General features: G+C 61.6%; 2 protein-coding genes across 5 annotated transcripts; both read left to right on the top strand.

The window, feature by feature from the left end:
* Positions 1–2211: 2211 nt before the first annotated feature.
* Positions 2212–6373, top strand: RENBP (renin binding protein). Of its 4 annotated transcripts, XM_058658370.1 has the most exons (11): positions 2212–2318; positions 2467–2576; positions 2673–2748; positions 2851–2926; positions 3074–3246; positions 3640–3864; positions 4188–4269; positions 4379–4554; positions 4640–4771; positions 6058–6145; positions 6236–6373. In XM_058658370.1, exons 1-11 carry the CDS (start codon positions 2265–2267, stop codon positions 6355–6357), a joined length of 1314 nt encoding a protein of 437 aa, XP_058514353.1. In that variant the 5' UTR covers positions 2212–2264; the 3' UTR covers positions 6358–6373. The 4 variants fall into 4 exon arrangements, with proteins under 4 accessions (XP_058514353.1, XP_058514355.1, XP_058514354.1 ...); XM_058658372.1 differs by lacking the exon at positions 3640–3864; XM_058658371.1 differs by lacking the exon at positions 6058–6145.
* A 315-nt stretch (positions 6374–6688) lies between these two features.
* NAA10 (N-alpha-acetyltransferase 10, NatA catalytic subunit) lies at positions 6689–9340 on the top strand. Its single transcript, XM_004598853.2, is given in 9 exon segments — positions 6689–6812; positions 7172–7270; positions 7404–7462; positions 7995–8040; positions 8126–8241; positions 8346–8390; positions 8639–8723; positions 9052–9163; positions 9166–9340. Coding segments are annotated over 9 exon segments (693 nt in total). The 5' UTR covers positions 6689–6791; the 3' UTR covers positions 9276–9340.
* The last annotated feature ends 1635 nt before the right edge of the window (positions 9341–10975 follow it).

The raw sequence follows: 10975 nt of genomic DNA, 5'->3' as shown, positions 1-10975 counted from the left end.
TTCTCTGCCCCTTAGCCTCTCCGACTCACACAGGTGCCCTGAAGGGCTGCTTTGCGAAGCCAAACCCGGGGCCTGGGGCATGTGAGTAGACTAAAGCACCTACCACCAGCTCCATTAATTGGTTCTTTGCCCTCCGGCCAGACCTTCTCTCCTGCCTTGGACTGTCCTCAGCAGTTTGGGGCTTAGGGCCCATTTTCTGTCTGTCTGCGCTTTAGGTAACAGGCAAGGCTTTGTACAACAGGCCGCAGAAGGAGTTCAAATGAGCAGCCAACGTTTTCAGTCCCCTCCCCCATCTCTGGTGGTGTGGCAGGGGCTGGCCTCCCCCACCTGTGCCCTGCCCACTCTGGGGCCTCTGGTTTGTTGTATTATAGTATATTTCGCTGTGGAAGATGTCACGTTTAGTCACCTTGGAGCCCACTTGCCTGGTCCTGTTGTTTTATCCCTGACCTTCCCCCGAGCGCCCTTTGATTTCTCTCGTTTGAGACCAGTACCTTGTTCATCTATTGTAGAGTAACCCCTGTGACTCAATATTTACCATAGTGCGATGTCGTTTTGTGCTATTTTGAACAATTAAAAGACTTTTTGAATAACCATCTGGTGTCTCATTGTGTTGGGGACTCTCATGAATGGAAACCCACGCAGCAGAGGCCTCCTGCCATGGCCTATGGATCCAGCCTCCGCTGCCTTGCAGGGCAGGCCTGGTGTGTGTTCATTTGCCAGTCAGGCCACCTGTGCTTCCCTGCCCCACCAGGACTGGACTAGGGCAGGAAGGGCTTGGCAGATCCCCAGCGAGCTTAGGAGGCCTTGAGCAGTATGGCCCTGTCCGTGTCGGGGATGCCAACTCAGCCTGTTCCCTCCTGCAGGAAAGCCGTGGTAGACCGAGTACAGCTCCTGTTGCGTGGGAGGGCGTGGCCGTGGAGGGAAAGGACGAGAGAGGCCTGCCTGAGGAGGGCGTTGGTGTCTCCAAGACACCTCTTGCCTGTCCTTTCCCAGTGCAGGCCCACTTTACACCTCCGGGCAGCCTTGTGTGCCCTCACCACCTGCAGATAGCAGGCAGAGGCCTGGGGCTGTCCACCCTGTCCAGACAATACTTCATGGGGCCATGCGGCTTCGTTGTGGGGTCGGCACCACACACCCCACCCCCAGGCTCGCTTGCCCACCTCAACTGCAAGAGCCATGGTTTGCTTCCTGGCAGAGCAGGAGCTCGGAGGACAGCTGGGGTGAAGGGTCCCTGTAGGGCTGTCCCAGAATGGGGGTAGGGGAGTGGGTAAAGTGTGTTAAAGCACACTGTTTCTCTCATTGGCTTGCCAGCCACTGGCCTCCCTTCCTCAGGGCAGCCTGTGGGCCACACTAATACCTGGCAGAGCTCGGGATGCATGCACGGGGAGGGCAGGCGCACAGAAGCATGCTGTGGGGCCTGATACACGGCTCAATTAGTTAATCCTCCCCTTGCATGCACTGGGATCCCATAGGAGGGCCAGTTTGTGTCCCAGCTACTCTACTTCCCATCCAGCTCCCTGCCTGTGACCTGGGAATGAGTGGAGGACGGCCCAGAGCCTTGGGACCCTGTACCCGCGTGGGAGACCTTGGAGATGCTCCTGGCTCCTGGCTTCAGAGTGGTTCATCTCTGGCCATTTTGGGAGAGAACCAGTGGACAGAAGATGGTTCTGACTCTCCTCTCTGTAAATCTGCCTTTCCAAAAACAAATTCACAAGAAAAAAACACAGCTTGACAAAAAAACAGAGCAGACACCTGTATGGCAGACACCCAACCTTCCCAGAGGCATTGCCGCCCTGCGTGGACAAGTTGGCTCCAGTGGTCTCCCTGGGCTTACTCAGCGTTGCTGAGAAACAAATTCATCAGAGTATATCAGCCTGCCTTGTGAGGTCACAGATCAGGAGGGCCTGCCTATTCCGGTGCTTCCAGTGATTTCCTGTCCTTTGTCTCCGCCCCCCCCACCCCCGCCACTGCCTTGCCCAGACCACCCTCTGTACCACCCCCAGGGTCCCAAAGTGTCCTGACCTGCTCCCCTGGCAGTCAGTGTGGAGCTGAGGGTGTCTCATAGACGCCATCGTGTGCCCAAGGAGGATTTGGCTGCTGGAGGGTCTTGGCTGGGCTGTGCGTGGGACAGAGCCTCCAAGCTCCGCCCCTGAGTCTTGCGGAACTCTGAGGAGCAGGGGGTGGGTGGGGCGTTGCTTGATCAGCTGAGTGGCAGTCACGGGGCTGAGGCCAGTTCGGTTTGGCTTCCCGGAGGACAGGGAGGGATGAGCAGGGGTCTCCAAGTGCAACAGGCAGGTGGTGGGGCTTATGGCAAGGAGGTACTGTCCTGGAGTGTCCCCAGGGACGGTGGGGTCAGAGGCATGGCACTGAGCAGCGGGGGTGGGGGGCATAGGGAGTGGAACGATCCCTGAGGGCTGGAAAGCAGTTCCTCTGGGGCCCTTGTGAACCCACACGAGTTCCCAGCAGGACATGGAGCAGGAGCGGGGCATTCTGCAGGCATGGAAGGAGCGCGTGGGGCAAGAGCTGGACCGCGTGGTGGCCTTCTGGATGCAGCACTCGCATGACTACGAGTACGGGTGCGCTGTGGCCTAGCCCTGCCACCCTCAAGGTCCCCTGGGTGTCGGGGGGGGAAGTAGACCAAGCCCCTTCACCATGTGTGGCCCATCCCACAGGGGCTTCTTCACATGCCTTGGGCGTGATGGGCAGGTATACGATGACCTCAAGTACGTGTGGCTGCAGGGCAGACAGGTAACGGTATGCCTGCCTTAGTACACATTCCCAGCCCAAAACCCCTACCGTCACCCTAGCCACGGCACCAACACCCAAATCCCTTTTCTGTTGACCCCACAGGTGTGGATGTATTGTCACCTATACCGCAAGTTCAAGCGCTTCCGCTGCTCCTCACTTCTGGACTCTGCCAAAGCAGGTGCCACCTTCCTTTGCTGTCTTCCTTGGAGCTTCTTTCGTGTATCCTGTGAGCCAGGAGCCGGGAAAGTGGAAAAGCTACGTGTGCTGGGGGGCCGGGATGGGGACCGGGGCAGTGGCTCTCAGCACCCCACCTCCCAACCCCCAGGTGGTGAGTTTCTGCTGCATTACGCTCGGGTGGCACCTCCTGCCAAGAAGTGCGCCTTTGTGCTCACTCGAGATGGCCGCCCGGTCAAGGTGCAGCGGACCATCTTCAGCGAGTGTTTCTACACTATGGCCATGAACGAGCTCTGGAGGGTGACAGGCGAAGCACGTTACCAGGTGCGGTTGACAGGCTCAGGGTCACCCTGGGGCTCTGCCTGCACTGCCGTCACCACCTGGAATGCAGGTCCCCTGCCCTAGTCCTGCGTGCCTCACCTTCCCTCTCCCATCCAACTGTTCTTTACCTCTGGAAACCCCCACCCCTGCACAGCGGCTGTGGGCAGCAACCCCTCCATGCCCTGTCCCTCCTCCTTGTGCTGTCACAGCCCAACCTCACTGTCCAGGGGCTGCCTGCCCCTCCAAGCAGTGGAGCCAGGCCCAGAGTTGCCCCCTGCGTCAAGGAGTCCTTGAAGCACAGCACAGGACACCCAGGACCAAGCCCTTGGGAACCCAGGGTGCAAGCAGGCTGCAGCCTCAGCCAGGACGCCCCTCGTCCTCCCCTGCCTCCTGCAGAGTGAGGCTGTGCAGATGATGGATCAGATCGTCCGCTGGGTGCGGGAGGACCCATCCGGGCTGGGCCGGCCCCAGCTCCCAGGGACGCCAGCGGCCGAGTCCATGGCAGTGCCCATGATGGTGCTCAGCCTGGTGGAGCAGCTCGGGGAGGCAGACGAGGAGATGGCAGGGAAATATGCAGAGCTGGGGGACTGGTGCGCCCACAGGATCCTGCAGCATGTCCAGGTGAGGTCGAGAGCGAGTGCTCACCCTCCAAGGGTGCCCTGCTATCAGGCAGGCATGGGCAGAGGCTGGGCCCCTAGGGAAGCTTCAGGGCCCCAGGCAGCACAAGCAGGGTACAGGCAGGCCCAGAGAGCTGGCAGTGCTGGGGCCCTGGGCTGCAGGGAGGGAGGCTGCCAGAACCCCAAGGCGAATCCTGGGAGCTGGAAAGCCGCCTGGCTTGCTCCAACAGACGGATGGAAGGATGGCGGGAGGCATCTGGGAGGATGGATTATTCTGGCTGGTGGCGAAGGGCTCCAGCAGGAGTACCTTCTGCTGTCTGCCTGCAGAGGGATGGGCAGGCTGTTCTGGAACATGTGTCGGAGGATGGCAAGGAGCTTCAGGGCTGCCTGGGCAGACACCAGAACCCAGGTGAGTCTCAGAGCGGTCCGGGGAGCTGGAGTGGAGCCCTAAGCCTTGGACTGTGTGTGCCGAAGAAGCAGGCTCAGGCAGCCCACCCCCGAGCCCCATCTACCACCAGGTCACGCACTGGAGGCAGGCTGGTTTCTGCTGTGTCATGCTGCCAGGAAAGGGGACCCCAACCTTCGAGCCTATGTGATCGACAAGTTCCTTTGGCTGCCCTTCCGCTCCGGGTGGGACCCCGAACATGGAGGACTCTTCTACTTCCAGGATGCCGACCACCTGTGCCCCACGCAGGTATGAGGACACACCTCAGGGGCTGGGAAGTTGCAGGAAGTGGCTTGCCGAGGTTCTCAGGTGCCTATGCGTATGGCCTTCTCAGCTGGAGTGGTCCATGAAGCTCTGGTGGCCACACAGTGAAGCTATGATCGCCTTCCTCATGGGCTACAGGGACAGCGGTGACCCTGCCTTGCTACGCATCTTTTGCCAGGTGGCAGAGTACACCTTCCGCCAGGTTGGTGCTGCCTCCCAGTGGGTGAGGGAGGAGGGGCAGGTGCTGGTCTCAGAGCTCCCGGAGGCCCCCCCCAGTGGAGTCTGTTTAGTTAACAAATAGCCCCTGGGGTGGGGACACTGTGGCAGATGTAAACAAACATGGATGGGACCGCGGAAAATAACTGGACAGAAGAGAGTTTGCCGCTAGGGGAGCTATCACCCACCTGAGCCTCTGAGTGCAAAGCTGAGTGGCAGGGGAGAAGAGTGAAGGGCAGTCAGCGTGGGCAAGAGAAGGGGCCGAAGCTGCCAGAGCCACAGGTGTCAGTGGGAGCCATCCGGGCCACGCAGCTAGGAGCAGGAGGTAGAGGAAGTTTGGTGCACAGAGGTGAAGTGCAGGGGGAGGGAGGTCGGCAAAGGAGGAGGCAAGAGACAGTTATGAGGGAGGGGAGAGGGCAAGCTTGGGGTGCCCTTGCTGAGGCCCCATGCTGGGAGCTGGAAAGAGTATGTTTTGCGGGGCATGGCCTGGGAAGCCAGCAGGGACATGCCATCTTCCGTGAGGACTGTGAACAAAGAATCAGCATCCTGCAGCTTCCTGGCCACCCCAAAGGATTCCCAGATTTCTTGGTGTGCTGTCTCGTGGACAGTCATCTCGGAACAGCACACATGCTTGTCCCTACTTCCCAGCAGCAACTGTACCTGCAGCCCCGTTGGTCTGACTCTGTGAAATGCAACGCGAGGGAAGACATTTTTTAAAACAGTTGATTTCTTCATTTATTTGTAAAGCACAGTGATGGCCAGAGAGGAAAAAAGGCTGTAACATCTGCTGGGTCCCTCAGCAGCCAGGTCTGGCCTAGGCTGGGGCTGGGAACTTGGGAACTGCGTCCCAACTTCCTGCAAGGATGGCAGGGACCCAAGGACTTTAGTCATCTTTTGCTACCTTGCCAGGGCCCAGAGCACCACATTCAATTGGACTGGCGCTCTGATTTGGTCCCCAGAGCAGCAGGACAGTGGGGTATCTGGCAGGGGCGGAACAAAGACCAGATGCGTTTAGTGAACAAGGACGACGTCAGCTCTCCTCCTGGACGTGCGCAATGACCCCTGCCCTTCACAGGCCAGCAGGGGCTCGCCAGCAGGGTTCCTTGTTTCTCTCGGTGTGACTTGCAACGTAGTATACTTACACTCCAGCGAATTCAGTGCAGTGTATACCGCACAGAGCACCAATTCCGACGTGCTGCAGTGGCCTTGCTGAGCGCTCCATGCACCCTGGGCCGGTGCTAGGGCCGTTCGCTCTCACCATCTTTATTCCAGTTTCGTGATCCCCAGTACGGAGAATGGTTTGGCTACCTGAACCAAGAGGGAAAGGTAGCTCTTACTATCAAGGGCGGTCCTTTCAAAGGTGAGTGAGGGGCTGAGCGGGCTGTAGGACCTCGCGGCACACGCTTCGCCCTCGGCGCTCCCCATCCGTCCACCCTCCTTCTCCATGCAGGCTGCTTCCACGCGCCGCGGTGCCTAGCCCTGTGCGAGGAGATGCTGGAGGCCCTGCTGAGCCGCACCGCAGCCGATGCCCTCCCCACGCCCGCTGTCCCTGGCCGCCAAGGAGCGCAATAAAACTGAGCCTGCCCCACCCGCTCGTCTACGCGCCTCTGTGGGCTTCGGGGTTGTGGGGCGGCGGCCGGGCAGCAAAGGCAATTCCCGATCCCTAGCGCCCTAGCTCCGGCGGCGCCCAGGCCCGCCCCGCACGCTGACCAGATCCGCGTATTGGCTCTCGGCGCGCAAGCCCGCCCCACGCACAGGCCCACCCCGCGCGCTGGGGCACCTCGCGCATTGGCCGAGCGCCCAGGAAGGAGGGTCCGGCGGCTGCGCACTTCCGGCCGGTGGCAGGCCGGCGCGCGTCGCCTCTTCCGCCGCCACCCCGCGAGAGCCCGGCTGCACTCCCAACCTTGGTCCCCGCAGCCCGCGACAGGCCCGCCGTCGATTCGGAGCGCGGTGGCAACTGACTGCACCTTTTTGACCCTCTTGGACGTGAAAGCCTCTCTGCCGTTATGAACATCCGCAATGCGAGGGTGAGGGGCCGTGACGCGGAGCTGGCCGCGTGCGCATGCTCCCGGGGGGGCCGGCAAAGGTGTGAGAGTGAAGCAGCCCGAAGAGTAGTCCGCTGAAGGCGGGGGCGATGAAGGAGGCGCAGACCCCCTCTTGGCTGATGTCGGGACTCTACTGCCTAGTTTCCTGGTGCCTCCGGGCGCTCCCGCTCCTTGCTGGATTTGTACGGCGGCCCTGGGCCAGGCGTTGTGCACGGTGCGGGACTTAACGTTCCTGCCCAGCCTGGGGGGCGGAGGTGGGGGACGAGGAGGTGGGCAGTCGGGGAGCAGGCTCCCGCGCCGGCGGCTCTCGCCCCGGGACCGAGCGCTCTCTTGCCTTGCAGCCGGAGGACCTGATGAACATGCAGCACTGCAACCTGCTCTGCCTGCCCGAGAACTACCAGATGAAGTACTACTTCTACCACGGCCTGTCCTGGCCGCAGGTGCGCGGGCGCCACGGAGGGCTGGGCACCTGCTCCCCGGCCGCGGCCCCGCCTGGCCGCCTGCAGGCCCGGAGCTGGCGGGGCTGGGGCGCCTGGCGTGGGCTCGTGACCTCCATTTTCTCTGCTTTCCCAGCTCTCTTATATTGCTGAGGACGAGAATGGGAAGATTGTGGGTTATGTTCTGGCCAAAATGTAAGTCACACAGGCGGAAGGCAGAAAGAAGGCTGCTTGTGGGGGAGAGGGGCTGCTTGGCGCGTGTCTGCACCTGCTCTTCTTGCTGTGGGCAATGCTTTCTCCTCTCAGTACAATTGCAAGTTCCCAGCTGCAGGAGGCGGGCCAGGCACAACTCCTTCCCCTGCTCCCTGGCCTGAGACCTGGCACTGTGCAATTGTTTCTTGGCTCCTCTTGTTACAAGTGAACCCCTGACATACAAAATTAGTAACTGTGCCCTTTCACTGACTGGGGTTCTCGCTGGGAAGTTGCTCCAAGTGCACCCCGCCCCCAGGCCACCCCTCTAAAAGCCAAGCGCATCCGGGGCTGCCTGAGGACACAGTGCATGCCAGGTGCAGGCTGTGGCCCTTGCGGTGGCAGGCAGTAGGGGACAGTGCGCCGCGGCCTGTCTGGGTCTGGAGGCACTGGGGACCAGTCCTCCCCGAGGAGTGTGTGGTGCAGGAGTAGCTCCCAGCAGCAGCCTGCTCTCCAGCCGGTCCCCTCTCTCCGCCAGGGAAGAGGACCCGGACGACGTGCCGCACGGACATATCACCTCGCTGGTGCGTAGTGCCCCTGATCACCCAGGCTTTGGGGTTAGTGGGAGTAGCTGTTTGGTCCCATGCCCTGCTCTCCTTGGCCCATCAGGCTGTGAAACGCTCCCACCGGCGCCTCGGCCTGGCCCAGAAGCTTATGGACCAGGCATCACGAGCCATGATCGAGAACTTCAACGCCAAATACGTCTCCCTGCATGTCAGGAAAAGGTGTGTGTGGTGGTGAGGACTCCCGCATAGGGGCAGTCCTGGGCTTGGGTGCCCGAGGGCTGGGGGACACGGGCTGTGCTCTGAGCAGCATGTATTCCCCACAGCAACCGTGCTGCGCTGCACCTCTACTCCAACACCCTCAACTTCCAGTAAGTAGTGCACCTGCCGGCAGCCCGGCCACCCAGGGGAGGTGCAGGCCTCGTGGGTGAGCACGCCAGACAGGCACAGCTGGCTGGGGCAGGCGGGGGTACGGGGTGGCAAAGGGAGGTGCTGCTGCGGGTGGCCCGGCTGCGCTGCCCTGGCCTGGCTTCCTTCCGGAGGCCCTTCAGTAGCATCCGCAGGGCAGGAGCTGAGCCCGGGGTTTGCAGCCTGCTCCGTGTCCCCCCCCCCCCCCCAGGATCAGTGAGGTAGAGCCCAAGTACTACGCGGACGGGGAAGATGCGTACGCGATGAAGCGAGACCTCACGCACATGGCTGAGGAGGTGAGCCAGGCTGCTGGGGAAAGTGAGCAGCTTTGGGTTTCTGCCCCGTGTCTGTTGCTGCAAGTCCTGGCCACACTTCAGTCGTTCGTCATATTGTCAAGTGTGCAGGACAGCAGGCGGGACCACCTAAGTATGGAATGTTGACTGTCCTGATGGTGACTCCTCCTTGGGACCTTGCCTGGTGTCATGTGTCTGTTGGGGAGGCAGAGCCTAGCCAGGGGCTATGTGCCCTACCAGGTCTGGTTCTTGCCGTGGGGCCAGGCTGGCTTTGTTCCTCCACTGCCCGGAGCTAAGGCCGTCTGTCCTCCCCCTGTGCTCTGCCTGGCAGCTGCGGAGACACCTGGAGCTGAAGGAGAAAGGCAGACACGTGGTGCTGGGGGCCATTGAGAACAGAGGCAACGCGCTCGCTGCCCCTGGCGAGGCCTGCGCCGAGGAGAAGGGCTGCCTGCTGATGACAGTGGCGGGGACAGCAAGGAGCTCAGCGAGGCCAGTGAGGCCACAGAGAGCACGGACGTCAGGGACAGCTCCGAGGCCTCCGACTCAGCTTCCTAAGCTGCCCCCCGCCTGGCCTCGCCCCACGAGCCCTCCCAATAAACCTCAGCCTGTGCTCTTGGGGAGTGTGTGTGTGTGTGTGTGTGTGTACGCGCGCCTGCCTGAGAATGCGTGAGGGGGTGTGAGCATGTTTGGAGGCTCATGACCCCCTCCAGTGCTGTGAGCAGGTCGCCGTGTCCAACTAGGATGGCAGAAGTGGCAGGACTGTGCCAGTGTGACTGCCTAGTGTGACGGCTTTGGCCCGGGCAAGGAGGCCCTCGTGCTGGGAATGCTCCGGGCTGTGCTGACAGCCAGGGGTTTGCAGCCTGCTCCAAACCCTGCTCCTCCTGGGAGTGTGCTGGCTGTACTCAGCTAGCTGAGGCTGGCGCTTGCCAGAGGTACACAGCTGGCAGGCAGCCTCTGGCATCGCTGCCCTGCCTTCCCTCTTGGACCTGAGCCCTCATCTGGACCCTTAGTGCAGTTAGACTGGCAGACAAGCTACTCAGCTAGGAGGAGCTTGTTGCCCACCGTGTGCCTTGTGCAGCCTCTTCTTGTGGGCATGCTGTGTAGGAGACACTGTTGCTAAGGGCAGCACTCCCCCGTCGCCAGGGGCTCTGCACCAGGTTCTCTGCCTACCTCCCGGACTCTGACCACCCTGGAGGCCCTTGCACAGCAGCAGCCACAAGGTTGTCCCGCTTCCAGACCCCAACTTTCTCTTACGTTGGTTCCTGACGAGTGGTCGGCTCCGGCCAGGGGCGGGGCGGGCCGCTACGGTGCACCTGTGCACAGCCGCGGCTCGGAGGACGCTTGGCGCTCATTGGCTCACTGCGCGCACTTCCCTTTGTGTAGTTCGCAGGGCAAGGACCAGTCCCGCCCCTCGCGCCCGTCGTCAGTCTCCAGCGCTTCGCAGGCCGCGGGAGCTACGCTCCCAGGCTCCGATTGGTCTGTCGGCGGAGGGCAGGCGCGCATGCGTGCTACCTTGGCCGCGCCCCGGCGCGGATTGGCGGGAGCTGATGGAGGTTCCCACGGCGCCCGGCAGAGGCCGCCTTCCTCAAACACGCCCAGCGCTTCGGCACGTCCGCCGTCCTCCGCTGCGAGTCCTGGGCCGCCGCCGCGGCTTTGCAGGCAGGATGCGAGCTTGCCGGAGGGGTACAGCGCTTCTCCTGCTGTGTGGATAGTGAGTGCCGGTGTGGCAGTGAGCTAAGAATAGCCCGACGCCCATCAACCTGCACTCCGAGTACCTGTTCCTGGAGGGGAGGCAGCACATCAATGGCCTCTCTTTCCGGTTCCCACAACAACGCTTCACTGCATCTACCCTGTGCAAATCCTCACGACGATGTGCACCCTCCTCCTCACGTTTACCAGCTTTATTATTATTCTTTTCTTGTTGGAAAAGCAGATTTATAGAAAGCACAGGCACACTTCCCATGCACTGCCACACTACCCAAATGGCCGCAAGGGCTGGAGCTGAGCCGACCTGAAGCCAGGAGCTCTTCCGGGTCTCCCACGCAGGTGCAGGGTCCCAAGGCTGTGGGCCGTCCTCGACTGCTTTCCCAGGCCACAAGCAGGGAGCTGGATGGGAAGTGGAGCTGCCTAGACATGAACCGGCGCCTATATGGGATGCTCGTGCTTGAAGGGGGAGGATTAGTCAGTGAGCCATCGCGCCAGGGTCTGTGTTTGCCCGGGCCTCTAAGTCTGCTCCTCCCCTGGGGCCGGTGCAA

This window comes from Ochotona princeps, chromosome X, assembly GCF_030435755.1.
Source record: "Ochotona princeps isolate mOchPri1 chromosome X, mOchPri1.hap1, whole genome shotgun sequence".
NCBI classification, from domain to species: Eukaryota; Metazoa; Chordata; class Mammalia; order Lagomorpha; family Ochotonidae; genus Ochotona; species Ochotona princeps.
This window is presented reverse-complemented; position numbering and strand designations above follow the sequence as displayed.